Source organism: Polyodon spathula, chromosome 13, assembly GCF_017654505.1.
Source record: "Polyodon spathula isolate WHYD16114869_AA chromosome 13, ASM1765450v1, whole genome shotgun sequence".
Lineage (NCBI taxonomy): Eukaryota > Metazoa > Chordata > Actinopteri > Acipenseriformes > Polyodontidae > Polyodon > Polyodon spathula.
This window is the reverse complement of record NC_054546.1, coordinates 3,656,917-3,684,160: the sequence shown is the minus strand read 5'-3', so window position 1 is coordinate 3,684,160 and position 27,244 is coordinate 3,656,917. Positions and strand designations below refer to the sequence as shown.

The 27,244-nt window shown below is 36.2% G+C and overlaps 3 protein-coding genes across 3 annotated transcripts; 1 reads left to right on the top strand and 2 right to left on the bottom strand.

Moving 5' to 3' along the window:
• Nucleotides 1-1,216: 1,216 nt before the first annotated feature.
• Nucleotides 1,217-9,499, bottom strand: LOC121326144 (NAD-dependent protein deacetylase sirtuin-1-like). Its single transcript, XM_041269327.1, has 9 exons — nucleotides 9,096-9,499; nucleotides 7,584-7,700; nucleotides 6,881-7,119; nucleotides 6,426-6,578; nucleotides 5,126-5,273; nucleotides 4,710-4,789; nucleotides 4,128-4,314; nucleotides 3,226-3,789; nucleotides 1,217-2,542 (listed from the first exon to the last, which is right to left on the bottom strand). Exons 1-9 carry the CDS (start codon nucleotides 9,418-9,420, stop codon nucleotides 2,223-2,225), a joined length of 2,133 nt encoding a protein of 710 aa, XP_041125261.1. The 5' UTR covers nucleotides 9,421-9,499; the 3' UTR covers nucleotides 1,217-2,222.
• Nucleotides 9,500-10,687: 1,188 nt separating this feature from the next.
• LOC121325416 (dnaJ homolog subfamily C member 12-like) lies at nucleotides 10,688-18,422 on the top strand. Its single transcript, XM_041267873.1, has 5 exons — nucleotides 10,688-10,968; nucleotides 12,366-12,444; nucleotides 14,061-14,200; nucleotides 15,379-15,598; nucleotides 16,623-18,422. Exons 1-5 carry the CDS (start codon nucleotides 10,891-10,893, stop codon nucleotides 16,706-16,708), a joined length of 603 nt encoding a protein of 200 aa, XP_041123807.1. The 5' UTR covers nucleotides 10,688-10,890; the 3' UTR covers nucleotides 16,709-18,422.
• Nucleotides 18,423-24,065: 5,643 nt separating this feature from the next.
• Nucleotides 24,066-26,656, bottom strand: LOC121325865 (alpha-1A adrenergic receptor-like). The gene is made up of 2 exons (XM_041268951.1): nucleotides 25,720-26,656; nucleotides 24,066-25,575 (listed from the first exon to the last, which is right to left on the bottom strand). The coding sequence occupies exons 1-2, from the start codon at nucleotides 26,654-26,656 to the stop codon at nucleotides 25,214-25,216; spliced, it is 1,299 nt and encodes a 432-aa protein (XP_041124885.1). The 3' UTR covers nucleotides 24,066-25,213.
• Between the last annotated feature and the right edge of the window lie 588 nt (nucleotides 26,657-27,244).

Sequence of the window (27,244 nt, the reverse complement as noted above, 5' to 3'; positions counted from 1 at the left end):
TTATTGCATTATATTACAAATCCAAATACATATTTTGATGTGTACTAGATTACGTAATGTAAGAACCACATAACTGAAGACAGAATGGTTGAATAAACTATTACTAACCCACAAAACAATGTTCACGACAGTGAATAACTATGAACGAGTATCAGTAGAATAAAACAGCAGTCAAGAATGACGGGATAGGATTTGCTATAAAAATTGAAACCTTAAAAATAAGAAAATGTAATCAATACAGTATTTTTTTTTTTACAACCAATGCCAATGCAACATAAAATTACATTTTAACAAAAAATATATATAAAACATTGCTCCTATATTTTAAAAAGTTGTATTGTTAAATGGAGAGAGAGAGAGAGAGAGAGAGAGAGAGAGAGAGAGAGAGAGAGAGAGAGAGAGAGAGGAAGCATATTGTATAAAATAAATTAAAACAAGATTTCAACAGTCCCTTGAACAAAAAAAACAGACATAGCATCATGGAATTAATGGATGTAAAGATACTGCATTTTATTACAGAAGAGGAAGCATCTGGGTCTTCCCAAAATCTTGTACAGTACTGATACACACCAAAACAAACGGGGACCCTGCAATTTAAAATAATCTTCTTGATATTGCCAATGTCAAACAAAATGTGTATCTTTTACTGTAATGCAAAACAAATGTAAAAACTGATTTTTGTTCTTTCTACTCATGTGGTATTTACATTTGGAAATAGTGTTTAGGTATTAGTTTCATATAGATTTTTGTCTCACATTTAATCAATGCAAGTAGATTCCCCAATACTATCTAGAACTGGCCACATAGATACTCCTGGGCTTCTAATTAACATTTTCCAAACAAAAAATTAAATCAGATGCACCCATGTAGACATTTAAAGCCAGTTTGATACTTAGTTATAAAGTTTACTATCCTGGTGGATTACATCTAAAGTTTCTGTAATAAATAATACTGTGTGCTATGTGATTTTAAATATTTTCCAAATGCCAGCTGCAAGACAATACAGCAGCTTCTGATGAATTTTCAAAGCTTCTACCACAGCAACCAGTGTAAAATGTTTCTTGCTGTAAAATACAATGTTTTTAAATGTTAAAAGTTCTTTAGAGTTGTGTTTTCAAAAAGTCTGTATATTATATACATATAGATATATATATATATATATATATATATATATATATATATACATATATATATATATATATATATATATACACAAACACATACACACACACACAAAAAAAATTCTTGTCTAATTCACATTTTGGCAGTGTAAATGCTTCATGGAAAGGCATACTTAATAATGCTTATACGAGCTGTACCACAGTGACGGCCATTCTTAAACCAAAATTTACAGCCACCAACATTATTAATAAAAGTTTAGAAAGCAGGCACATGTTTCCACAACAATTTACATTTCTAATTATTCGTACTAGCTTAGCTTGATGAATCAGATCCCAGTCTAAAGTATTTCTTTACACTCTTAAAACATTCAAATTATTACTGCATTTCCACAGGAAGAAAATCATTTCTGTGTTAAAATAAAAAGCCAAGCCAGTGCTCAATGATGCACTGTCACTGTTTTGTGTAAAGCGTAAAATGTTTACATACTCCAAGTGCTATTTCTTTGTCGCCTATAGTACGAACACTGAGTATGAATTAAAAGTATTACAAAATACAAAAATAACACTACTGCTACACTATTTACCATAAAAAGTAGCTGCCAGAGTAAGTCTTTAGAAATAAATGCCAGTGTTTCATTCAACATATTTTTGGAAGAAGTTCAAAAGAGCAAAAGCAACACATTTACTTCTAACATAAGTTAATTTGTGGATGTGGGAAGAAAGAAAGAAAAAAAAAAAAACTCCTGTTCTTTGGTCTTCTGTTCCCTTTTTTCATCCCGTTACCAATCAGTGGCTTTTTTTTTTTTTTAAAACTGCAAAGTTCAAGTGTCTGAAAGAACATTTTAAGAATCTGTTGTCCAACAGCATGGGTACAATTATAAGGGGTATACAACAAAACTTCGGAAGTGCAGAACCTTGCTGGAAAACATAAGTTGACCAAATGTGAGAGCATAGCCCAAAATTTAAATACCACCCCCAAAAAAAATCTATAAATCAATCTCCTCAAAAAAAAAAAAAATTCAGGACAGCATCCTTTGTTCCTGTCCACTGACTGCTATTGCTGGTGGACAAGTAGCAAATAAATGTAGGCATTACATGTTTTTACATTTGTGTCACATGTTTAATATCGTCAGGTTTATTGTCTTTCTGATTCCTCAGCATGTCTATAAAGTCATTTGTTTCTGCTTCCAATTCTTCTCTGCCATCTCTGAAGCAGTCGTCATCTTCTGAACCGTCCTCTTCGACTCTGCGATAGAACTCTTCTCCTTCGCTATCGTCCTCTCCCTCATCTCCAGGGCTGCAGCATGACTCGTTGTCACTGTGACTGACACAGGAACTCGAGGACTCATCCTCTGAATTGGAGTATACCTCAGCTCCGTGGAAAATGTAGTGATTTGGTGCTTGAAACAGGTATTGAGAATCTGAAATTAAATTAATTAAAAAAAATTAATGACTTCACATACATGAATGAAGGCAGCTTTACATGGAGGAAATTATATCATTAAGTCAAAATCTGGCATCTCACAGGTGAAATTTGAACAACCTGGTGTTACTGTTTTCATAAGACACAACTGGTAACAAATTCAGTACCTTACTGGTCTACAAGAGATTTTGACAGTGTGGCAGCCCATTTGCTTGACCAAGAGAACCACTGACTACATTTTCATACCAAATGTGAAGGCAACACCAAAGCTTTTCTGCATCCAGAAATGAAAACCAAAACTCACATGACCACAACACGGCAGCCACGTTAGTTTACATGTCAAAGTGAAGGATAATGTTTCATATTGTCCAAGGATTTTCCAGAAATCAGAAAATATCAAGTCTTTATCTAATAGGAGCTGTTGTCTCTTTACAAAAGCATAAAGCTATCCTTGCAGTCATATTTAATAAACTCAGATTAGCTAGCAGTAAATTCAAAATTTAGTATTACATGTAATCCACATTATATATATATATATATATATATATATATATATATATATATATATATATATATATATATATATATATATATATATATATATATATATATATACACACACACACACACACACACACACACACATACATATAGAAAAAAAATGTAAAAAAAAAAACGTACTGTCAAGGCGCTTGCTGATTGGTTCTTTTGCAAATCTACTCAGCCAGCATCTTCGGAGAATTTCAAGATCTGATTTATTTTCACCTGACTCTGGACACTCCTCATTCTTTGTTAACAAATCCCCCATATCAGTTTTTGCATTTCCTTCAACAATTTCAGTCCTGTTCTGTGGAGGGTTTTCTGTAGCGCTAGCTTGTGGGAGCTCAGAGGTAGACCCTACATGGTTTGATTGCTGAGCTCCTGCTGTTTCTTCGGAAGCTTGCTTGGAGGTATAAGTGTGCTCACTAGTTTGTTCCAAGGAACTGGAGTCTTCTGTAAGTTCAAGGGGGGTATGTGGTAGGTCAGTGAACTGTAGTTTGGACTCTTTGATCGCACGAGGGGGCTTTTCTGCGATCTCTGAAAGTCTTAAAGGGTTGTAGCATAGTTGCTCATAATCTCCACCCAACCTATGGCATAGTTCATTGATAATAACATCGCAATCTCCAAGCAATTCTACATCGAAGTTAAGGTGGTGTAACTGTTCTCTGTTGATTAGAATCTGAGGTACTTCATGGGGAATGGAGTCTAAAACAAAAAAAAAAATTCAACATTAGGACATGAAAACTCACATTATTTAATCAAAAAAGGAAAAGACAGGACTGAGGCCTTTGTACAGCACTGGTACATGCAATATTACGATATTATTCCAGATACGTATTCAAGATTTAAAATTCACACTTAAATCACAGAATCAAACACTGTAAAGGGGCAAAATTGAAAGCTTATCCACTTAAATAACAAAACTATATACAAAAGTTATTATCCTTGATTCACAGGCCAAGTCATTCAGCTACTTTTTATTTCTTAAAATAAAATAACACATTTCAGGAATTAAAATGTCATTGCACAATTTAATAACCTACTTGGAATAAGAGCCACTGGTCGTACTTTCAGTGATGACCCTATGACAATCAGGAGGTCAACCTCATCTTTGTCATGCTTCATGGCCCTGTGAAACTGTTCTGGTAAATTCTCTCCAAAGAATACAATATCTGGTTTCATGATGGCGAGAGGCAGATCAGGTGGACATCTGGGGCATCGAGGCACAACCTACAAGTGTATGAAATGCAGGTAAAAAGGTTATGGGAAGATCTAAAATTATAAAATGTTTACAAATCAGCTTTCAAAAGAGCTTTAACCAATGGTATCATAATTATTACAGCAGTGGTAGTTGACAGTAAAACAATTATTCAATTCTGGTTGTAGTTATGCTATCTTTGTTTGCACAGACATTTCATGATATATAGGTAAATTAGTACCAACTGAAATGCAACATGCTTAAATATGGATTAGCTCATTTTGTATGTTGCCAATAACAATTGACAATACTCATTACTAAAATTGTACTTTGTTCAAAACACTACAATTATATAAAAGAATTCTGAACATTGAGATGTTTCATGTGTACAGTACATATCTAATTTTACAATGTAATGTACCCATACCTGATTAAATATATCTTCCCTAACAGCTTCACTGTCAACCTTATATTTGCAGGTCAGGCATGATGCTGTTGCAAAAGAGCCTGCAATGGAGATTCAAGAATTTGAAATGTACAGCATTAGTTCACTATGTAAGTAGTTAATTAAAGCTGTATATACAACACAAACATTTATATGTTCATGTGGTCTGAATTCAAACCATACTGACACATGCAATAAAAGACTTGTGTGGTTACTGTGTAGAAACCAAGCTGTGAAACAAAACAAGCATGGTGATGTTCTTGTAATCTATTACATTTTATAAAAGTTGTAAAAACAGTTTATTGAAGAATGTGGACAAATGACTTACTATCTAATCCCCTGATACAGCTCCCTGTCTGACATTACTTCTTGATTAAATGCAAATATATAAAACTAACCATGGCACTGAATGATCCTCTGGACTCCAGCCACCTGTTCCAGTGTGTCAATGTTCTGAGTATAATTCTGAAGAAGCTTTGCCTGTTTATCCAACATTGCAATGAACCTGTGACATGGAGATGGCTGGAACTGTCCTGGATAGATTTCCTAAAAAAAAAATAAAATAAAATAGAAAGTTCAGACTGCAATTATTTATACCAAGCTTAATATGTACACTTATTTTCTATCCAGTTCAAACAGGTGGGGAATCACATGACAACCTTTCTAAGATAATTACTCTATTATGAAAAAATTCTCCACCAGATAACAATTTCCTCTATTAAAATATATTTCACTTAAATGTTAAATGTGCATAGCTGTTGTTTCACTTTGGTCAATATTCACTTTGCATACCACAAATCTATTTTATCCCCAAAGAAATCCACATCTGCTAACACCAGTTGAAAGAGGTAATTACATAGGTAAATTAGATGAAGTGTTTCTCCTTCTTTTAATTATGCCAGGCAAGCATTTACTTAACATTTTACATGCTTATTCCGATATGGTTCTCATTCCTTTACATTTATGTTGTTTGGAGCCGACTGGTTTTAATTGAAGCTTTTTAAGTCTGGAAGCTTATTGACTGACGGCATCAAATCATTTGTAACTGCTAGAACAGACATTTTGCATTTCCTACAGAGATATTTTACTCTGCTTTTTTCATTTGTTTAGGGATAGAAGTAAGACAAGGATGTAGCAAATCTAAATAGTCATCTGTCCATCATATTTCAGTCCTAACCGTTTATCTGCAGCAGTGTGAGAGAGAGAGAAAGAGAGAGAGAGAGAGAACGAACCAGGGTTGGATATCGAAGTGAGTTAGCAAGTCGAATCCGCCAAAAGCCAGGCAAGTAGCCGGAGTTTGTTTATTATTGAACAGAGATTACTTAAGAGATTGTAGATCCCATCAAAGTTTTTATACACTGTGTTGTATGTTCTTTGTGCACTACCATTCCTGACTTTTTACATATCCACCCTTACTCTGTTCCCCCCACAGTCAGAGACGCGATGGACTACTGTATTTGGTAAACTTACTAACTGCTGAAACAAAACTGTATTATTCCTTTACTGAACTTGAAGAATTTGGGGGATTTACCAGTACTTGCTAAATGTGGCGACATACAGCCCTTGTGTCGTCAACTCCCAAGAACGTTTAACACAGGTATTCAGGGAATAAATGTATGGACAGCATATTTTACAGCCACCCATGTATTCTCAAAAGGCTTGCAGATACAACATTGAAACAGAATTTATAGGACAAACCTTTGCAAATTTAAAAAATGGCCGAGGGTCCTTTCTAAAGTATTCAATATCAAACATTGCTTGTGGATCTGGAAGGTCAGGGAAATCTATTGCAAGACGTGCATAAATACCATCACGGGATCTAAAGTCAGGTATTCCACAGGACACAGAAACCTGCAATAAAAAGCATTATTAGTTAACCAGGCATTTATAATAATAAAGTCTGCAATGCTGTATGTTTAAAAATAATGCAAAAATGTAACTTATTATATGCATGTGTGTTTGAGAAGGACAAAACTCAACATTAGTGGTGTTCTTAAATTCTTTACCGTCAAGACACACATGCTAGCCTAATCTTCATATTCTTGTACATCAATTCACTGGTTATGCTGTGGTTAACATCTAATTTGTTGGGTGACCGAGGTTTATCTGATAATATTTGAACAGTAAACCCCCCCAACAGAAGGAATACATACCCCAGCTCCAGTCAAAACCATAATTTTTTTACATTCTTGCAGCAGCCTGACAACATCTTCCATTGTATTGATGTCTTTCCGTTTCTTTCTTTTTGGAGGTTCCGATATATTAATCACAATCTGCCAGAGAGTCATATCATCCAGGTCAGGTGGAAGCACAGTTCCTGGGAGAAGGTCTTTCAAGATGGTCCGCGGGTCTGTCTCCCTCATAATATGCTGCTGAATAAAACTATACGAACCTGCAACAAGAAACCTCAGTTATATGAACTTCAGATGCTGCACATAATAGTCAAACGAGATACCTTTCTACCAGCAACATAAACATGCCATTTGCACACAGATGTAAATTCCAAGTGTCTGCATAAACCTATCAAATTTTGGAGAACATTTAATGCATTTCTTTACTTAAATATAGTGTATCAGATGGTAAATGTATTTAAGTGTGCTTCAATCTCCAAGGTTTTTTCATCATATGCTCAAATTTAAAATGTGTTAAATTGCAAACATATTTTAATGTTAAATATTCATGAGATCTATAGCATTTGCAGAAACATGTACATGATAGCACAAGCGTTATTTATTTTTTATTTTATTTTTTTATTATTATTAATTTTTATGAATGCAGCTTTTAACTGTAGTGAATGTTTTCCAGGACAAAGACTACAAAAATCACCACAAGTCACATGCATATAGCAAGACTTACCTATCTGAGGTTGTGGAGTCCAATCACTCGAACTTGCATGTGATGATGTATCATCGTCATCACAGTCATATGAATCGAACCCATTCAGGAGGATATCCTCATTCTGGGGTGTTCCATCTGAAAAAATATCCATATTACAGGGCTACATAAACAAAATAATCCGATGGTTACATGTATCATTTAACATAATATAACTACTCCTCGTCTTCAGATTGACCAACAATTTATACAAGATATGTACTGTATCATTGGTACATCTGAATTTCACTGTTTGCATGCACTAATCCGTTAATCTGTTTTTGTTTTTTTTGTAATTTCAAATTGTTTCAAAAGTTCAGTAATACACAATTGTAGACCTCGGACTTATTTAGGTTTAAGCCAGAGCTTCAAAACTCCTGTTTTGTTAATGCACAATACACGACCTGAGTTACTCCAAGCCCGCTAACGGCCATTAAAAAAAAAAACTCATTAACTTATAGTAGAGTTAAATAAATACAATCCCTTAGCTAATATCAACCCCTGCAAGCTGCATGACAAGATGTGCTACACGTTAATGTGTTGCTGCTTCAACGTGATCAAGGATGGACAATTTCTCAAAATATACTGTACCTTTATATTAAAACCCTTTTTTGCAGAAAATGTTGAGTTCATAAATGTGTAATAAAACACAGTTACAAATAGTTTAATAGGTTGTGGCAATTCCTTAAGGTTTGGTGAAATGTGTCTAACGTTAGTCACCGTCGCTATCCTCTATTCTGACAACTTCCCTTGTACGTTGTCGATCCCCTCACTGCTTGCACTACACTACTGTATTCACAATAAAATTACCTAACAATGTTTGCAATTTTACGAAAACACTAATACTCACAAAACATAACTAAGACTGACATACTGCGAAACGCCAAAGCGATTAAATAATGAAAAAACGATCGAGAAACAATGTGTACATTTTAATTTCAGTATTCTCAGTACATGCCGTATTTGTTTTAACTGTAATTTATATATATATATATATATATATATATATACACATATACATATATATATACATATCAATATACATATATATATATATATATATATATATATATATATATATATATATATATAACATACACATACATATATATATATATATATATATAATATATATATATATATATACATACACACATATACAAAATAATTATATATATGTACTAATATATATCTAATACGAGATAAATACACACATACATATACATATATATATATATATACACACATATATATATATATAATATATATATATATATATATATATATATATATATATATATATATACACACACACACATATATATATATATATATATATATATATATATATATATATATATATATATATATATATATATATATATATATCCCTAAAGGGAAGTTTTGAAAAGTTGGTGATAATTAACGTTTTTTCGAGAAGATCACATCTCAAAAGCGCTTTGTAAACAGGAATGCCAACAGCAGTACTAATACCTGCTCGCTCTGTGGCAGAAACCCCGTTGAGTTCCTCCTCCTCCTCCTCCTCCTCCTCCTGCAGCCCCTCCTGTAGTTCAGAGTCCTGCAGCCCATTGTCTCCGCCTGATGCCGCTGAGGCCTGTCCTTGCACCCCCTCTCCCGGCCGCTGCCGCTCCGCCGTCGCCTCGGACTCACCACCGATTTTTCCCATATCTTCCTCCTCCGAGGCCGCCGTGTCCCTGCTCTTTAACACCTCCCCGAGCTTCAGTCTTTTAGCCAGAGGTTCCTCAGCCTCTAAGCCGCCGGCGCTGGAGTTGAGGATGATTTTCGTGCCGTCCGCCATCTTCAGCTCGCACAGTGTCTGCGCTCGGGCTCGACCATGAAGATCCTCCGAGCGCGACAGCTGATGGGCTATTTAAACCGCTCACGTGACGCGACCTCTTCCAGCAGCGGCCCACGCGCCAGCACTCGCTGCAGGTGACGTCATCCACAACAAACGCACGTAACCAATGAGCCTTCATTATCATCCTACGTCCTTCATAGAAATCTACGGTAAAGCCAATCACAGCCAGCGTGTGTCTAGACACGTAATCAGAGGAAAACTAAAGCAACATGGCAAGATTCGTTAACAGAATTGTTTTGTTAACGAGTCGAATCTATTAAAATACGACATATCTTAACACGCCACACGTTCATAGTGTAATATGTGGATACATAATCGTATTATATGTATTAAAATAAAATAATACCTGTCTTCCCTCCGCCCCCCTCTGGGTCATATACATCCCTTGACACACCCAAAGTGTTTCTAGTGACTATCTTGACACACCCGTGCCTCACACGATCAATGAAATGGACGAAACTGGGATCTGAGAGAAACCTGGGTGGCGATACGCCTTAATCAGTGCTTAGCCTGAACAGTCAATACGAGAAAAAACAGAACAGCCGAAAGGGAAATTTATTTAACGGCAGGTATTTGTTGGCTACATTCAGCGAATTTCAGATTAGCTAGACATATCATTCTATTATAAACTCCGACTAAAACAGCTCGTTTATATTTTTAATATTTGCTCTGTATCATCTCCCAAATACAGAGTGTGTGATGTAACTTAACCTTAAAACAACTTTTTTTATTTATGTTGCTACAAAAAAAGTGGTAGTTGCCCCAACTTAATAACAACCTCCCATAGATCTTGACCCTTTTTTGTAAACAACTTGGTCCCTCCTTTGTAGCTTCGCAGTGTCTGTACATGTAATATAATAAAGAAAATGGACAGATTTGATTTACATCACTTCATACTTGTTTATTTGTTGGTTTTTATTTTAAAACTGTTTCAACCAAATCTGTTTAATAACATACCATTAACGACACCACACTGAAGTATTTGGGCCAGAGTATACAAGATGCTGATTATGTCACTGTGGTTAATATCATACAGCTCATATTTACTCTCAGTAGCATATTGGGAAATAATAATACGATCAGATAACTGTTTAAAGTTTTCAGTTTTGTAGGACAGAGTGTTTTTCTTTTTCTTTTTCTTTCTTTAAGCTCGACACACAGATACCAGGCTGCCTTGTAAAATAAGCACACTATCTTACATTGCTCCTCCCCCTTTACTGCGTGCCCAATAAGAAGTGCAGAAGGCAGGGCAATATCAGCTGATCAGCGGATCAGCGTGTGTGCTGCAGAAGCATTTCTTACCAGGGTCGTACACAAGGAAGAAAGGCTTGTGGAAAGTATTGTACTAGCGGTGAAAGTTGTCTCTGTCCGTGCGTAATTTTACTTTTCCAGTAAATTAAACATTTGTAAATGGACGCGATTTTAAACTGCAGACCAGAAGATCTAGAAGATTATTATGGCTTGCTGGGATGCGATGAACTGTCATCGGTAAGATTAAGATAATTTTCGCGAATATTATTAAATTCAGCTTATTTTTCTGAGGTTGTCAGGTGGCTAATACTACAGTAATTGTCTGCCTTGTGCTAGAAATTCAATAGCACAATTGTTGAATTGTAGCACATTACTTCAATGTACTGTTTATACTTGTTGCATGTTGTGTGTGTGTGTGTGTGTGTGTATATATATATATATATATATATATATATATATATATATATATATATAAGCTTTTATGTTTGCAGTACATTGTCACATTGAACCATTGCAATTCAAAGATTCTTACAGTGTTATTATTTAATTAAAATACAGTTAGATACAGTGTACTGCTGTGTAGGAACCCATTCATTTTTGTATCGCTCCATTAATTACAGCAAGTTAAGTATGCTTTTTTTCACATTATTCAATTTTTTTGTGAAGCAGCCTTTGTTTTTCTTTTTTTTCTGATTTGAACAGTTTTAATATGACAAATGTTAAGAATTTGCATCAAGTGGTAATCATGTTTTTTTTGGAAAACAGGTGCAATGGAAAAATGGCATCAGCTGAATAAATAGTTGTTTGTAGTCATAAGGAATGACTCATGGATTGACATTACTCCATTCTTTACTAATTTATGAATGAATTCTGTTGGTTTAGTATTGATTTGAATGTGTCTGACTAAACACAAGTAAAAGGCTGATTGGAGTATTTGCTACTCCATCAGACCTCTTTACTGAGTGGTTTCATTTGAGTGAGCAAAGTTTATAAGAGGTTGCATTTTGCTTTAATGAAAAGTGTTTTCTATGGCAATTAATCTAAGTCTCATCAGTAAATGAGTTGTGCAGCAGCTGGCAGGTATCTGGTGCTTTGCATGTAACAGGAAGAGTGGGCCAAACAAACACTGGACCGAAGAACAACACCACATTTATATTTAACTGGAGCAAGAGTTTAGTACTCTAACTTAGTTCAGCTGAAAGTGCTGCTTCTCTAAAGTACAAAATATCAACTGGAAATTATTCTGTCACAATATTGGCAATTTCCAGCAAAGTGTGTCTGGTCACACCCATTGCTGTTAATAATCAATCCCCCGCAATGATTATTGGAATTCATTATGAATCATGGAACACATATAAAAAGGACTACCAGCACAGATTAATAAAGTAAACTGTGACCATTTATAGTTTCTGTTTTAATAAAACTGCATTGTCATATCAGTAGCCAAGACTGTTATCTAAACTGACCCACAGTTCCAGGTGAAAGCAGTGCTGAATTTCCTAAATGAGATGTTTCCTGCTTGATGGTCCACACAGTTTGATGTTACATTGTGCTGTTTATCAAAAGGTCCAGTGAAACCTGACCTAGTATTTTTTTCCTTTTTTTTTTTTTTTTTTTTTTTTTTTTTTTTTAAGTCAGAACAGATCCTCACAGAGTTCAAAGCCAGAGCTCTTGACTGCCATCCTGACAAAAATCCTGATAACCCAAAAGCAGGTAATGATTTTACAGGAAATTTTACAGAAAAACAAGTATTATCTATTCCCAGTTGCAATCTTATTTTCCAATGCACAGGTATGATATGCATACATAAAATTAATTCTACATGTTTTCATTGAGGATTGTTTAAGTAAGGCATTTAATAAGAATGGGCAAATTAACTTAAATAAAATACTGTCACAACAGCAGAAGACCATGTATGTTACTTTTGAATTTTGAACCAAGCCTCATGCTAACCCTGGTGTGCTCACAATGGTATCTTCATTGTAACCATAATACATGGTGAATGAAAAGTGTCAAGGGGCGTATATTTTATTGCACACAATGTTGTTACCAACAAACATGCATCTCTGTTTAATTAGATTTTACAATCTCAGGGAATAGAAATAGTTTTCCATTATGTGTGCAAATATAAATCAGTACACCAGGAACAAAGAAGAATGCATCCAATATAGCCACCGAATGACACTTTAGGGAATGAATTCATGCTGCAACATCAAAACAAAGGAATGCTGTGCTTGAGGTGCTTGTCATTTCAATTAAAAAAAAAAAAAAAAAAAAAAAGGATGAAAAGATCAGATATTCTGATAATACTGAAGCAATGGGGCATTCTTTATGTAAAAAGAGTAGAATTTAAATTTAAACCCTAGTTGTTTACCTAAGTGTTGTTGGTATATTTAGTTCAAAGCCATCTTTTAAACTGACGTACATCACCCAGTTATACCTCTGGATTATAATTTTATTCCATGAGCAGGGATGCTGATAATCCAATTTTAAACAATCCTAATTTGCATTTTATCCAACATCTTTACCAGGTTTGTACATCCCATAGTGTGTGTGTGTGTGTGTGTGTGTGTGTGTGTGTGTGTGTGTGTGTGTGTGTGTTTTTAAACACTTTCTCTTTATTTTGAGAGCGAGGGAGAGAAAAACAATTTTCTTTTTTCAATTTCCATTTTTTTTCCCCCATAGCTGAACTCCAAAGTAATTTGTCATCTTCTAGTAGCAGGGGTTTGGTAGCTTGGTTCCCAGACTGACACAGTGTGAAGCAGGGTTTCTGGTTTGATAAGTGCAGAGTGCACAGTGGGTAACAGTATTGAGGCATGCTGTAAAGCAACACCAATCAATTACACTTGAGTGTGAAACTGAAAATAATTCCAAGGCTAGTACATTGTAATACACATACCAAGTGGATGAAACAACTAGGAGCTGAGGCTTTGGGAAATTCATGCTACAGAAAATGTCCTCTGCAGTATTGGGTCTGAAGCAGTCAATCCTTCAGAGGTCACCAGGCTCAACCAGGTGGTTCTTTAAAGATTTTATTCAGATGATCAGTTTTAACAATTTCAGTAAATTGCTCTACAAAGAGTTGAATAAAAAGAGTGAACCTGCTAGGCCTGTGGATTTATCTTTTTAAAGGTTATTATTTTTGAAAGTATTTGCTTTCAAAACCTCATCGTAATCCTGCTTTCTTTATGATTTAAAGTATTTTAGATGTTTGTTATTGTATCTATGAAACTGTGAAATTGTGATAAAACTTTATTTTGACAGTATCAAAAGTCTTGATTATTACAAAAATGATATCCCACATTGTCAATTTTGTCATTTGGTTTTAGTGGAAAAGTTTCAAAAGCTGCAGCAGGCGAAAGAGATCCTGAAGAATGAAGACAGCCGCGCCCGCTATGACTACTGGAGACGAAGCAGAATCGCCATCCCCTTCCTTGACTGGGAGGCTCTTTGTGACACAGTCAAGGCAGTGAGTGTCTGAGGTTCAGCTCTCTGCAGGATGCAACCTTTACTGTGGAATGTAGGAGCCACTTATCCCCAAGTTTACAGATTTGTATTCCACAGTCAGTGGATAATTCTCTTAAGATTAAAGTGCTGTATTTGTAAATAGAATATTAGATGGGTCAGAATTTATTAACAGGGTATGTCACTCAAGTGTCTGTGTTATTCCTTTCCCTTTGATTTGCCTATTCACCAACCACAGTCTCCTTTACTCTAGTGCTTTTAACACACAGGTTGAACATTTTCATCAAGAAAATAATCACCTTTTTATGTTAATTAACAGTGATGTCATCTTGCATCTCTTTTAAATGAACTTGAGTCCTCTGGTATTGTCATGCATATGTTTGTTGGGGGTGTATCTCTTTTGATACAAGTACAACACAATCCATGAAGTAGTCTGTTTGTTTGTTTTCTATATTTAATGTAGAAAAGCATGTACGTGTGGCAGGGGATTGCGTTCAAGTGATCTGCTGACAAGTGTTTTAAAAGAAACATTTGTAATAAACAAGGCTCTTGAGTTTTCTAGATTTGGTAAACCACAGTGCGTGTTTCTTCAAGACCAAGTCTCTTCAAATGGACTTGTCATAGTCCTGCACTGTCCTGATGCCTTTTCATGGGGTTTGCATTAATTCACAGTGGTTTTTATTGTAATTACTCAAGTGCAGTTTTTTCTTCTTCTTTCAAGTGTGTGTGAAGGTGTCTTCTTCGCCTGTGTTCAGAAGCTGCTCTTTGGTTTTAGTTGCCTACCATTTATATCCAACGTCCAAAGTGTCTCTAGAAAGCAGAGCCAGCGCCACCTAGTGAGTTTTCTTGTGTTTCTCTGGCAATACACTGCACACAAAACAATGCTATTCCTTACTATTTTTAAAAACACCAGCTGATTTTAGCTTCTGTCTAAGGCAGGCAACAAGAAAAGAAGAGCAGCTCATGAACTCTTCAAAAAACACATGGCACGAACATCTTACAAAAAAAAAAAAACGGACAAATCCATAGCTAACATAAAAAAGGTGGGTAGTAACGCTGCTTACTTACAATTTAAACAATACTAGAAGTAAAACTATAACAGTATTGTATTAGATGTGGTCAACTCTGGGTGGATTTGCCCAGCAATGTTGTCACAATTGAATAGATGATTTCTTTCGTTAGTCTATGCACTGGGCAGTGAACAGTAAGATGGAGCCCATGCTGGAGGCTCCAGGAATCAAAGATAGCGTGAGCCCTGGGAAGCCACCTGACCGGCATGGAGAGCAGGACTGCAGTGGGTCGACCAGCAAAATGGAGCAGGTGGGGCTGTCTGGGGGCAAGACCACTGAGAAGACACCGGAGGATGAAGAGCCACAATCTCCAAAAACACCACCATCTTCCAGTGAGTAGTACTTCACCTGGGTATAAATGCTCTGTCAATGAAGACAAAGTCAAGGTTTTTTAAATACATGCACAGTTCAAATGTACAAGGTTGATGTGTATACTCTACATACAGGATATAAAGGCAGTAGTACACTTTGAAATGGAGGCACCGCGTTGCTTAAGACACTGTTCCACAGCAGCACTGCAAAGTGGCCAGGTGACATTATTCTCATTAAGTGCTATACATTGTGTTTCGGGTGTTAGGAGGTACAGTGGGTTAGTGAAATGCACTGTAGCAGAGAGGATGGTTTGTTTTTGTTGTAGGCAAAAGCTTTAAATGTTCAACGTTGTTTAAATGACTACACATTCTGACAGGTATTGTATGGCATTAGAGCAGAGGACTGAAGCTCTGTCCGTTTGATTTCATGTTCAGCAGTTGATGTGGTTTGTAACCCACGCCAAGTCCTTTCTCCTTCGTGATGCACAGATGGAAAATATATTACAAAGAACCGCTGCCTGTATCCAGATGGTTTCTCCATGAAAAGGGCATAGCAAAGTACCTAACTTACTGTCAGGTCGTATAGTGTTTAAGCGCACAGAATACCTGCCTGTGGAAGACTGCACACAAATGTATCCCACATGTTGATTTATGTCTGATTCAATTTCAGTTCAGATGGAGGTTACTGTTACTGGACCCTTGTGTGAAGAAAAAGTGGTTTTTGAATAGAGTTTTAATGAACACAACTAAAGGGAAGAAAAGCTATGAATATTTATTTATACCAAAAGGATGTACATACAGGGAATAAAATAAACATTCGAAAGTGTATAATCTAAATGAAGTAATAACCAGTGTTTCCCTCAGTTTGTTGTACTTTCCCCAATAGCTGTGGCCTAAAATCGATTTTTAATTTAACTGTCTTCAACAGTTCCTTTTAACAAGGATCAATTTTTCCTTTTTCTTGTATTTTCATCCTGAATGATAGAATGTGTTTTTTTTTTTTGTTATCTGCAATGTGAGATTTTCAATTAATGCTGTTTTTCAGATGATAACTACTGGCACTTGCGTTTCCGTTGGTCAGCTGACACACCGTCTGAACTTCTGAGGAAATTCAGAAACTACGAAATCTAAAACAAGTCCCAGCTTTCCAGTATTGTCCGGTGTGCATCAAGCTCATTGTCCTGTATCTGTGCAAAAGGAGTTACACTATTCTTGTATTTTATGCAGCTTTTCTTTTGTAATTGTCTTAGTCAAGTGGACTTTTAAACCATGTGTTTAAGCAGTGTTAGTATGTGAAAAGGATGGCTAGATCATGCATAATAGCAAATAGATCATAGCCAGTTCATAGCAGAACATTTATTCAAATAACTTATTGCCAATTTATACTAAGCATTTATTCAAATTAATTATTATATATGAGAGTGAGAGAGAGAGTGAGAGAGAGAGAGAGATCCTATCCTATAGATATATTGATGTCTATGATTGTATACTATCAATTCCAGAACATATTTTCTTTTAAAAGTAACACAATCTGAAAAGCAAATAATGCACTTTTTAGCCCTTTGTATAATTTGTGATGTTAATAGCTCTGGATAGCTAGATACTGTAGCTAGGCCTTTGCTGCAACACATTGTGTGTGACATTTCTTCTATACTTCCTGCTATTTCTTTATTTGTAACGCTTCTGATGTTGAAGTGTGATTAAATGTGTATATTTGAGATTATGACTGGGGAATTAAACTGTTCACTTATAACAAATGGCTTTCAGCAGTGCTTGTGGAGAGACATTGAGATTTCCTTCTGACCATTGGGGCATCCTCTGCTTGTATCCACATATTACTGCAATACAGACAGCACAGTATACAGCAAAGGCAGTGTGCTTGTTTTGAAGACTACAGAGTGTTCTGTAAACCTTTAAGCAAATTAGAACCTTCATGCAAAATGCATAGAATCATCCTCAAACCATTTTAATAAAAAATAGACAATTGAAACTATCTCTAATGCTTTTTTTCAGCATGATCCTTTGCTCTTACACTTTTCTTTCCAAGGTTTTACCCTGCTCGCCTTCTAAACTCCATGCATAAACTGTTATTTGTGAGATTGTACATCACAGGGATCTATTTATTTTATCTTAACCACTACTCTTTAGAGGTAGGGGAGAAGAATTTCCATTTTACAGGTTGAGAATGAGTCTGTCTAGACTATTTAAGAGGCATGGCTGTTGGGAAATGCAATTGTGTTGCTTTTTTATAGCAAATAGATTCCCTTTTTATTTTCTGATGCTTAAAAATAAGGCTTTAATGCATTGACGAGCAAAGAAAGCCTGCTGAAATGAGACCTAGCGATGGAAGCAGGTGCAGATTACTCATCGTCGCACAGAGCCTTTCATTTCCTGAAGCTAAAGACTGGCCCGTCAATATGAAGCTGATGTTGCCAATGATAACTGTGACATCACTACGATCCAAAGCACAGATTTCAGAATGCTGTATTTGTTGCTGTACGCAGAGCTGCAGTGTTATTGCTTTTCATATCTTTGATCCAAAAGGATGTGCCAGGCTCTACTGTATACACTCTCTGTTTTATTAAAGTTTCTTTATCTTTCCAGCGACTCTGTAGAGTTTCTTTTGGTTCACATTCTCTTTGCCAAAATAAGCTGTTTGCAGTTTGTATGGGGTATTAACTTTAATTATTAAAAATAATTTAGTTAGATACATTTTTGGATGGTCAAAATTGGGGACCTACACCCATGTATGCTACAGATTTCTAGTTCTTATTGAGATCATTGTTAAACATAGCACTGCAGTGTAACCGCCCCCGCCCCACCCATCCAAAGTATGAGCCATATCTATTTCTATAACTGAACATGTATGGAAAGCTTTTAAAAATGGGTTATCTCTTAACCCCAATAAAGCATTCAACTAAATGTTTAAAAGCCAGTGGTCCTTTCAGTCATTTCTCAAGAGTGTATGGTTAACTGCAATGAAAATATGAAGGACACAGAAGAAAACTTCACTTTAAATAGACTTACTCTAAAAACACACACACACACACAATGTCCTATTGTAAGAGTCACTTATAGTTAATATCTGCAGGATGGACCACAAGGAGGTTAAGTGACTTGCTTAGGGTCACACAGTGAGACAGTCAGTGGCAGAGATAGGATTTGAACCGGTGACCTGGTTACAAGCCCTGGACTTTAACTACTGGACCACACTGCCTCCTAATAATATATATATATATATATATATATATATATATATATATATATATATATATATATATATATATATATATATATAATGACTGTACAAACTCCATTTATATTGGATTTTAGTGTCCATTACAATCTTGTATTTTGATACCTTCTAATTGTGACTTCTAGTGACACTAACATTCCTGAACTAATGCTTGGAAGAACTGCTCAAAAGTGGGTTTGATCAACTAAATACAATGCAAGTACTCCTTATAGAAATGTAATATTTTTTATGGCCACTGGGTGTCACTGATGTTTAGGAAGAGAGTGAGACATGAGAATACAGGAATTCAGTAGACAATGATGAGTGCTCTACTACTACTAACAAAAAATACAAAAATACTGTAATGTTCTCAGCCATTCAAATCTTAAACCCGGATGATTAAAGAGCATGTTTCTTCCAATTCACTGCTAGTAATCTAGCTGGATATATTTTATTAGAAGGGGGTTATCATACAGCATTCAATAAATGTTGTTTTGTTCATTTAATTGTATGTTACTTTATGTAACTGTCTTCCTATTTCATATATAGAGTATACAGTACACACACACACACACACACACACTGATACACACACTTTTGTCTACAATGTTAATGCCAATTCACATGCAAATGGCACTTCTGTCATCAACACTACATAATTTTTTAACAATACAACTATACACTGGGAGAATATGTTTTTTGCACTGTAATTATTACATTGTATGGAAGCATTTGTTTGCAGCCCATCTGCTGTCAGGGATTGGAGCTACTGGCTGACGTTTATTTTAGTGACTCATGTTTTCCATATTTCCAGGGAAATACCCAATCTTTCTTTGACCGTGTTATTAGCATTCAAGCACAGCTTCCCTCCTATCCCCAAGGTAATCTGCTGTTAGCCTTCATTCCGTACAATCACATTGATCTGCTGAAATGAATAGTATTCACAAGTGAAGAATTAAAAGGTGGTTACTGTTCCAAACATTCTAAACAATATCACTTATTTCCATTCATCTTTTGTTTTCCATTACCCTTTGTTTTGTTTTTATGTCTCTAAAATGCAATTGTAAATGAAAAATACCTTTTTGAAAAAACTAAATTATAAAGAAGAAGCAGGGGACAGTCTAATTGGCTTAGTGGCAGTTTGAGATGAGGAGGAATTTTGTGTATGGCAGCTTAAACTATCCAATCATGGATTTTGCCTAGGCTTCAACTCAGTTTGAAATGCCTGATTTATCACCTAATCACTGCTCCCAATTTACAAACTCAGAAGGACAGAAGATCAACATCCAGCCTTGGTTTCCTCTGTATAACCAATCGCCTCTTTTTACCTGGCGAACCTAAACAGCAGATGCTTCCAAAACCTGGAGGAGGGGGTTCAGCCTGGCCTCTTCAGCACCTGCTCCATAGAAGTAACTGTGCTGCAGTCAAGTGAACCTACAGCTTTCCTCCCAAGCCAGGAAGAGTGCAAAAGCAAAAGCAATGCGCCCTGTTGGTCCCCAGCCAAGATCAAAACCATAAGAATTTGAACCAGCAAGCTACTGGCCACATGATGCATTTCCATTCTCCACTGATCAGTGCCTTTACAAGCTGAGCCACTGTAGTGCCCATAACTGGTTAAGGTTTCTTACCTGTGATTCTTTGCAGACAAAGAACACTACCAAAAATTCTTAACATAAAAATTGTGTGATAGTTAATTACTCATTGCCAGAGAAGAGCACATTAACATCTATTTTGAGAGTCATTTATTCTAAATTGTGGTGTGTGTAAATATATTTAAATATACACACATATATATATATATATATATATATATATATATATATATATATATATATATATATATATATATATATATTTATACTCAAAGTGTAAACACCTTGTATTAGGATTACTTGTAACATTCTGTGTTAGTAACCAATCGACGAGACATAACTTCAAAAAAGTTGCCGACCGCCACCCTGGGGTATATATAGAGGGACCCCTTGAGGTTCATGGTTCCAGTCAGTCAGCCTTGATAGACCTCAGACTGAGTCTCACTTTAATTATGAGCTCTCACTGGCGAAACCCTGGGCCATATATATTATTAATCCAATCTCTTCAATTATAGTTAAATCCATGAACCTGATGGCAAGTACAGATCAATGGCAAACATGGGAAAGATATATATATATATATATATATATATATATATATATATATATATATATATATATATATATATATATATATCAACAACACAGAATTGTGTGGCTTGGTAAAGTTTTTTCAGTAGAGGGCACAATTACATTAGGTTCCATATAATTTTGCAGTAAACTACTGAGCAACACAATCTAAGACAGTGCTTATACAACAGCTTTTCATTATTAGCTAACAATTTGATAGCTGAATATTAATATTTTTCCATTATGTAGAATTTTGAAAAATGACTCGCAGCTTGACCAGGATTACTACTGAATTTCTTTGTTGCCTGATTCCTGACACTATGATCACCCCCCGTCTTGCCCAGTTGCACTGGCTAACCTGTTAAGTTCAGGATTGTCTTCAGTACTACAAAACACTTCATCACACAGGTCCCGAGTACCTCCCCAACCTGCTGACCCGCTATGTCCCTGCCTGCAAGCTGAGGTCCTCCGACTCTGGCCTGCTATATGCTGTGTTGCTGCTACTATTTCATGTATTATGCTACTATCATGTATTATGCACTTTCCACTGTATTTATGTACTATTTCATGTATTATGCTACTATCATGTATTATGCACTTTCCACTGTATTTAATGTATTATGCACTGTTTTTTTTTTTTTTTTTAACTGTATATCAATTATGCATTTCTCTGTATTTAAAGTATTATGGATTTTTTTTTGTTGTGAAAGGTGAATTCGTATTTATTTATTTATTTTTACCAGGCTTTGATTAATATGATGTGGAGGGAGGCTTATGGCGACCAGCGACCCCTGTGGTCTGGCCGGGCACCTGCGGACTTGCCTGTAAAGTGACCAGGGCTGCGTTGTCCTCTGACGCTGTAGCTCTGCGTGGCTGCATGGTGAGTCTGGCGTGTGTAAAAAAGCGGACGGCTAGAGGCGCACGTTTCAGGACGCGTACAGATTGATAGTTCTTTCAGCGCAGGGGGGGGGCAGGGACGGGGGATAGTGGTGAGCTGAACTAAACACAAATAATTGGACACTACTAAACTGTGGAGAAAATAACAACAAACAAGCTAATTTGCGACTTCTAAATGAAAATGGAAATCAATCGTTTTTACTGTTTACACGAAAAACTCATGATGCACACTTACGTGCTCTCCTCAAAGCATGCCTGTGGCAGGTCTGGTGTTTGCAGAATTGATAGCTGTGACTGCTCCGTGCAGCTAGGTACAGTATCTATTTACACTTTGTATTGTGTTTCTGTGATGATCTTCTTGGTCTACATCTTTTCCCACAGAGGAAGAAATAGAATCCTAGTATCCAGCTGACTTTAAGTGTTCTCTCTTCACACTCAGCTGGCAAACAAGGTGGTGTTTTTTAAAAAAAGAAAAGGCATTGTATTGTATTTTGCATATAGTTGAAACTGAACAATACGAATAGACCTCTTCATATCTTGCCCAATATGTCTCCCATTACATAAGTGACTTATAAACAAATGAGAGTCAGCCTCATTAAAGCTAATGATTCCTTTTAAGGAAAATGACATTCACAAAAGTCCCATTATACGAAATCAATGCTACAGATGTACAATACTTGCTATTTTACAAGTGTTTCTTTTAAAGCATTAAAATAGTCAAGGTCCTCTGGAAATCACATATACACAAAAAACAAACAAACAAACAAAAAAATATTCCATTCCCACACACCTCACTACTCCGTGTTAGAGGAATATAGACAAGCTTCAAAACCAACATGATATCTGGTCTGAAGATTAATGCAGAAGAAGCATTGCAATCCTCAGCAGTGTATGAATAATCAATTGTTGTTGGCAAAGGTTTTTTTTTTTTTCCCTTTGTCTGCAGACTTTGTTGATCTGTCTCAACTTGGATTCAGAAGCCTGATACTGGGAATGGTTCCATTGCATCTTTGATGACTAGCAGAAACCTACTTTGGTGAACCACAGATTTTTCTTTTGAGTGTGACCCTCAAGCCTGTAAGAGTTGTCTTGTAGAGGGAATGGTGACTGAACTATAGTAAGTGTGGACCGCTAGGGCTGTGTTATTGTGAACCTTAACGGTTGTATCAGGGAGTGAAAGGGTAGGATTAGGTATAGTCCATCAAAATTCAGACAACCAATGTTACATCAATCACTGTATCCAAACTGACTTAAGATGTGGCAACAAACCTCTCATGCATGATTCAGAAGAGCTTTGCTGCTGTGCTCTTTGCAAGTTAAGTTTGCATGAATGTAATGTGAAGAAACCTTTCAATAATGCCACGCTTTTTCTTGTAATATCCCCAGGGACACGTTGGGTGGGTTTTGAAAATATATACTTATATAGTGGAGGAATGTCTGATCGATCACCAAGGCCCATTATGTATTGTGTGTAAACAACAGCCCACTTTCATTAGTTTAATGATTTGATAGATTAACTTAAGAAAAATGCAGCATTGTTTAGTAATGTTTGAAAAAAGCAGCTGAGTTGATTATGAGGTCCAGACCTGTAGTACAGCCAGACCCCAGAGTTGAGTGTCATGCAGTATATGCTGTTGAGTTTTTAGTTTTGTATGCCAAGCCAGTTTCCTTTGATATACGTCCCCCAATCAAGGGTATAATATAGGCTCAAAAGCAATTAATAATATTGGAACATATACCCCAATCACAATATAAAGAGGAGTTATATGCCAGTGAGTTTGTAAACTGAAATATAAACCCAAACATGTGTATAGGGTTTCATTCATTCAATCCACAGCCCCATTAAAGAAAAATAGAGCTCAAACTAGTTCCTGTAGCTCGATTTCAAACACAGCTGTGAATTCAGCAGCTGGTGCTCGAGCTGCAGTACATTAACTAGGTATTTCGAGTAGGGATTAGTAAAAGTAGCGCGCTGTATGTTGAAGCTGTTAAATTTTCAGGAAGATTTCTGTGTATGGGGGGGGGGGGGGGGGGGGGGGGGTGTTTGTAGGTCCACATTAAAGAGACAGACGCTCGAAACTTGAGGCAGGATCCAGATTTATTGAGACATTTCCAAAATCCTTTCTTCATCCATTACTGTAGGCAGGATAGTTTCCAGGACACATGCCATTTACATGCAACACTTTCCGGTTTACTGACTTCTAAACACTGTCACCTCTACCTCACCCTCACAATTAAACTACCTGTCTTTCTCCATCCTGCTTTGTTAGTCATTCTAACTCAACTACTACACCATGTGAACAGGAGGAGAGGTGATATGCTCACAAGAGTGGGATGGTTTCAGCTGGGTTCATTACACTTCAGTATACTTTTATACATGGACAGTGTTTTGAAAACATGTCTTTCTAAATCATATACAAGAGTTCATTATACCCTCCTCAACACAGGTAACAACTCTTTGATAGCTTAGAGGACAGGACATGCCAATACTGTAGCTTAGATGTGGATCTGTTGATAACTAAATAACATATTTTAGCAATCCTTAAGCAGTTCTCGTGAAATATTGCAGTCTTGGTAATGTTGATTAGGCAAGGCAGCTATGCAATACACTGTTATTGAATACAAACGCTCAAAATAATTAAATATTTATTACTTAAATACAATACTTTATTTCAAATAAAACTGTACATGAATTTGTAATGCTTTCAGTGGTAGTTAATGCACATTTATTTGATGAATGAGCACTGTAATGCACAATTATCTTTTGTAGTATTTATAAATATATGTAGTTTGAAAATATAGGACACAAATATAGCCATTTTGAGTAGATAATCAAATATGTTTGCAATACATACAAGATAGATAACACATAGCACACACAGGAGAAAGCAGGTCACATTTAACCAAAAAGATACAAAGCCTGAGGATTACAATTCTGTTTTAAATCTTCCAAAAACTTTACGTAAATCTATTCGAACTGGACATGAATATGGTCTACTATATAAACAAGGTCCCAAAGTACTTTACTATAGAATAGAGCCTGCTGTTCAAAGTTTAAGGTGTCCTTGATTTCCCTTCTCAAAATAGCAGGTTATAAAACAGCTTATAAGCTGTCGAATACCTGGAATACAACAAATTCAAAAGTTTCTGACTGACAAGGCTTTCACTTTTTTTTTTTTTTTTTACAGCTATTATTTTAAAGCTGTACCAGCATTTATTTTACTTCTATTTTTTTGACTGACATTGAGCAAAAAATGACTATTCTTATAAGCAGATTTATCTTGGTCCCAATTAGAATGACATTGAGTAATCTGTATGTAAAAATGTGACCAGCATATCATATTACCCTCTGTATGAATGCAGCTCTTGAAGTGAAGACATACATTTCCATTCAGGGTCAACTGACAGGTAGGGAAGAGACTCACTATTCTCAGATATGGTGCTAAATCTGAAAGTGTCTTTGTCTGGTTCGCATTCCAGAGTGCTTACTGTCATCTCCATGCTGGTTCTGGAGGTGAAATGATGCTGAGCATGAAATGGGGTTCTTCTCCTCAATTGGCCCTTAAGAATGCACTTGAAGGCTCTTTTGAACTCTTGACTAAAACAGGGGTATATAATTGGGTTGATGCAGCTATTGAAATAGCCCAGCCAGAAAATGACTTTAAATAAATCTTCAGGAGGTTTGCACTGTGGGAAAAATGAACCTAGGGATACAAAAAACAAACATAAATAAATAAATAAATAAAAATAATAAAACACATTGGTACCAAAGGAAGCATTATTTAATTAAATGCAGAGAACAAACCTGAACAGGTTTCATGCATCTTTTAATCAAATAATGTACTTACCTAAAGGGAGTACAACAAAAAAAGGTAGCCAGCAGAGAATGAATACTCCCACAACTATTCCTAGTGTTTTTGCAGCTTTCTTTTCCTTGGAGAACTTGTGAATCCTAAAGGAAAACGAGCTGCTTAGAACTTTGTTATTAGATGGCTGCACGTGTTTGCTTAAAGAGCTCTCCCCAGTTGAGAGCTTCCTGTGGATCCTCAGAGTGACTTCTTCCTCTGTGGAGCTCAGTCGTTCTCTCTTAATCCCAGAATACAGACTCTTGGTCTCTCTTCTGGCTGCCAGGTAGACTCGGAAATACATCGCTAAAATCACCATGAGGGGCGCGTAGAAGGAACCCAGAGCTGAGAAAAGAGCATAGCCGGGCTCTTCTGTAATCTTGCAGACATTGTCGTCCTGTGGATCTGGCTCCTTCCAACCTAACAGAGGGCCAATGGAGATAACCACTGCTAGCACCCAGACTGCTGCCAAAGTGACCAGTCCTCGCTTTTTGGTCATCATCGTAGGGTAACGCAGGGGGTAGCTCACGCCTATATACCTGTCGACCGAAATAACGCAGAGGCTCAGAATGGAGGCAGTGCAGCACAAGACATCCACAGCTGCCCAGATATTACAAAACACGCGCCCAAAGACCCAGTAACCCAGCACCTCCAGTGTCGCGGAGAAAGGCAGCACGGTGGTGCTAAGCAGCAGGTCAGCTACGGCTAAGTTAATGATAAAATAGTTTGTGACAATACGGAGGTGCCTGTGACAAGCGACTGAGAGTATGACCAAAATATTTCCAACTACAGCGAAGAGAATGAACGCTGCCAGAGTTAAACCTAACATGACAACGCGCTGTGTGCTTGTGGTAGATGCCCCGGGGTTTGCATTAGTTAAATTCTCTGAAATGTCCAAGTTACGCACTGTAATTGTTTGGTTATTACAGAAAGAAGACATTTTTTTAAAAAAAAATCTGTCTAAAATGACATTTACTACCTTAGCAAGTGAAGATGCAGAAGAAACAGAATAAATGGTTATTTATTAGAGTTGTTTGTTTTTGATTCTCCAGGCTTTTAAATAATTCGTTCGTAAATGTTGTATTGCTTGATGGTGATAAAGTCAACGTACTCCATAACCCCGTAACTTGTTAAATTTGATTTCGTGATTTAGTTTTGTCATATAAAACCATAATACCTCGAAATAAAAAATAAAAAAATCAGGTACCAGTAGTTTACTCGCAAACTGGTGAAACCAAAGAAAAAGAATACATCTATTTAAATTAACTAAAGACTTTTAAAACTAACTCTTTATTCAATGCAAAATGCCGGCTGACACCTTTGCAATTTAATCTCTTGAAGCGTACTGCAGAATGAACTGAGGGTTTCTATTTACGTCACGATTATCAATCTGCCAATGGTAAAGCAGTACAGTACTGGCATGTATTAATTTTTTTACCCGATGAAGACGTTGGGAATACACATGACCACTAACCCACACACAGCAGCTATTGATGCCTTTGGTTGGCTATGTGTTCCTTGAGTAGCT